The sequence below is a fragment of the Nicotiana sylvestris genome, chromosome 11 (assembly GCF_000393655.2).
Source record: "Nicotiana sylvestris chromosome 11, ASM39365v2, whole genome shotgun sequence".
Taxonomy (NCBI): Eukaryota; Viridiplantae; Streptophyta; class Magnoliopsida; order Solanales; family Solanaceae; genus Nicotiana; species Nicotiana sylvestris.
In genome coordinates, this window is record NC_091067.1 from 91,681,294 (window position 1) to 91,684,477 (window position 3,184).

General features: G+C 39.4%; 1 protein-coding gene across 1 annotated transcript; it reads left to right on the forward strand.

Annotated features, from left to right (window-relative positions):
- Positions 1–316: 316 nt before the first annotated feature.
- On the forward strand, positions 317–1,479 carry LOC138881321 (uncharacterized). The gene is made up of 2 exons (XM_070161535.1): positions 317–754; positions 847–1,479. Exons 1-2 carry the CDS (start codon positions 317–319, stop codon positions 1,477–1,479), a joined length of 1,071 nt encoding a protein of 356 aa, XP_070017636.1.
- The last annotated feature ends 1,705 nt before the right edge of the window (positions 1,480–3,184 follow it).

The window sequence follows — 3,184 nt, forward strand, 5'->3', positions numbered from 1 at the left end:
ACTCCAACGTCTCTTCAAAACTGACATTCAGTTTGATTAGACTTCTAAAATTCTGAAAAGCCTGCCATTATCAATTAATTACCTCTCCTTTAAATTTTTCAGCATTATTGTTTTCTTCACTCCATATTTTTCAAACCGTCAAATACTCTTCATCTTTTCTCATCTTCCAAACACAACCCAACTCTCTTCTCTTCCAGAACCAAGCACAGAAATGTCTAACACTTCTGAAAACCTTTCATAGCCACCACATAAAATCACTTCCTCACCCACTATCACTCCTTCCAAAACCCCAACCTCTAAGAAAAGAGTAAAATAGATGGCTCGCAAGATAGTTGCTGGTGGAGAGCAGATTAAGAAAATTAACAAACAATTGAAGGTGAGTAGGGAAAAGGAATCCCAGAAATCTGAAGATTCATTTAAGTCTGCTACTGAGAGGGAAGACAGTGGTTCTTCCGAAACTGAACAGGTATCTTCTAATCTTAAAGTTACTCTTGAGATAATTTCTGAAGTTGCTACAAATTTAGAGAATAGATTTGTATTGGTAGGATCTATAGCAGGCGTTGATGCTACAAAATCTAGAGAAGTTGGTGGTAGAATTAAAAAGGGAAAAGAAAAAGAGGGAAAGAGTACTAGGAGTGTTGTGAGGGGAAAGAGTAAAAGAGTGGTTGATTCTTCACTCACTCATGTTGATCTAAAAAAAGAAACTGGTGCAATGGTTGTATGGAGAGAGAATTTTGCCGAAATAGAAGAGAGTGTGAGAAAATAGGGGGAAGTGGCTCTGGAGAAGCTGCTGAAGGGTTGGTTCAACTTGGGAAAAATGTAAATGAACCTATTCCATCTGAACAGGAAACCCTCGCTGACCTACTGAAAAGAGTGACTGATAGTTATAACCCAAAAAAGAAGGGAAGCTCAAAGGCTAAAACTCCTGGAATTGCTAGGGCAAACAGGAAAAGGAAGGGTGCCCCCGCTATCTCTTTTGTTACAGTTGAAATTCCTCCCACAAGAGATAAAGCCACACGAATCCAGAAAAAGCAGGATGAAGAAAAATTAGAGAAAGCCTTGGAGAAAAGTAAAAGAAAAGTAGTTGCTAAGAGAAAGAAAAAGATGAGTGAGCCTGTTAAGGCTGTTGATGTTGATGAGATGGACATGGTCCTTCGCGGTGAAGAAGAGACTAAAAAGGTGGAGGTTATGACTCCCAAACCCAAGAAAGCCAAGACTTCCACTAAGAAGTCTGTTTTAGAGTCAAAATCTGCTGAACGATCCACCATAGCAAAAAGAACCAAGTCTGCGGTGAAGTCAAAACAAGTGAAAATTGTTGAGGAAGAAGAATGGAGTGGAGAGGAGGAAGATGATTCTGACACTGAGAAAGACAAGATGACCAAGTTTGTCAAGAGGACTATTTTGAAAGGAAGACTCCTCAGGGACTTAGAGGAGCAAGGAATGGTGCTGCTATTGGAGAAGTTGGAGTTGCAAAGCTAGAAAAACATGGTCCTTCAAATAGATGGAAGGTTGGACAGGAATAAAATCGTGGAGTTTATGGCAAATGTTGATGTGAAAAATGAAAGGGTTACCAGTATGGCAAAAGAAGTGCAAGTCTCCTTCGATGTGAAGGAGTTGGGAGAAATTCTGGATGTACCTGCTGAGGGGTACAATGACTATACAAAGCTCAAGTGGCCAAGCTTAGAAAATCTTCCTACTGCCCTTGCCATTACCAGAAAATTTAGTGACAATGAGGAGGAACTTGAGCCTGAGGCTGTGTACAAGAGTGAGATGAAGCCACCCCATAAAGTGATGTTCGAATTTTTCATCAAATATGTTCTACCAAGGCAGGAAAGGAGGCACATTGCAAATTTTATGGACTTGGTCCTGATGGAGTGTTGAGATAGTGGGAAGAACATTAATTGGTCTAGATTTATAATCCAGCTTCTTGATAGGGTTATCAATGGCACCAAGACTCATGACATTCCTTATGGATTCATCTCACAACTGTGCTTGCACCTTTCAAGGTACCTATGAAGAAGTGAGAGTTTAGTAAAAGCAAGGATCATTTTGGGGAAAATACTCTGCTTGCGTGTGACTATGAAGTCCATGCCACTCCTAAAGAACCTGGTTCATCCAAGAAGGTACTAGTGAATAGCAAGGTGAGAGCCTTAGTGCAAGAAAGTGAGGCTAAGGATGTTGAGATTGAGAGGCTGGAGAAGAGGTTGGCAGAGGTGGAGACTGAGAGGGATGCTCTCAGAACTGAGCTGGCAAGAGAAAATGAGAAGAATGATGGCATTCTTCAGGATATGCAAAAACTCCTCCAAGCCAAAAACCAAGCACCTAGTCCTTCCCAGCCTTAAACCTCTAGCCCAATGTAGATCAACCAGTGACCCAATTCGGGACTTTTTGTTTCTTTCGCTCATGTTTCCAGTATTTTTATTTCTTCTTATGCTTTGTGGTAGAATCTTATCAATCATCAATGAAATTTACTATTTTTGCTCTAACTATCTATTTATATTTCTTTGATGGTTAAAATTCTTAGTTTGATCTATGATGATTAATCCATAATTTTATTTGAAGTAGCCCCAGTGCCCATGAGTAAGTTTTACAATCTTGTTATCTCACATTTTTATGCAACTTTTCTATAATGCCAAAAGGGGGAAAAAGGTTGTGCTTTGAACAGTGATGCTTATAACCTAATGAACCTGGTTCTTGATGATAAGTGATAAAAAGGTAAAATATTTCTAACATTGTGTTGATGTCGAGTTGAGTTGAAATAGAGCCTATGCTTATGAAAAGCACAGAGTTTGTCATCATCAAAAAGGGGGAATTTGTTGGCCCAAGTGAAGGTTTATTTTGAAGATTGACAAAGGAAGCTCATGCATGAACCAGGTCCATCCCTTGTGTACATAGAAACGGGCAGATTCGAGCATGTGGGATGCATGTGAAGGAGATAAGCTTAGCTTGGTATATTTGATATCTCCCGATCGAAAAGGTTGCATAATTGATAAGAAGAAGGACTTCTTACTCAAACAGAACACTACCCAAGATAAGGGAGGAGTTTGAAGTTGAGATAACCTAGAACTCTTCTACCAAGGAAGAGTAATATTAGAACTCTAGTTATTTCTTCTTCTACTAACTCTATAAATTGCAGGATGTTCCCATTTTATAGGTAATGCACAAACGCAGAAGTTAAACATGA

Coding starts and splice junctions, on each gene's coding strand:
- LOC138881321 (XM_070161535.1), top strand. CDS start 317: ATGGCTCGCAAGATAGTTGCTGGTGGAGAGCAGATTAAGAAAATTAAC. Junction 755..846: donor TTGCCGAAATAGAAGAGAGT/GTGAGAAAATAG, acceptor CCATCTGAACAG/GAAACCCTCGCTGACCTACT.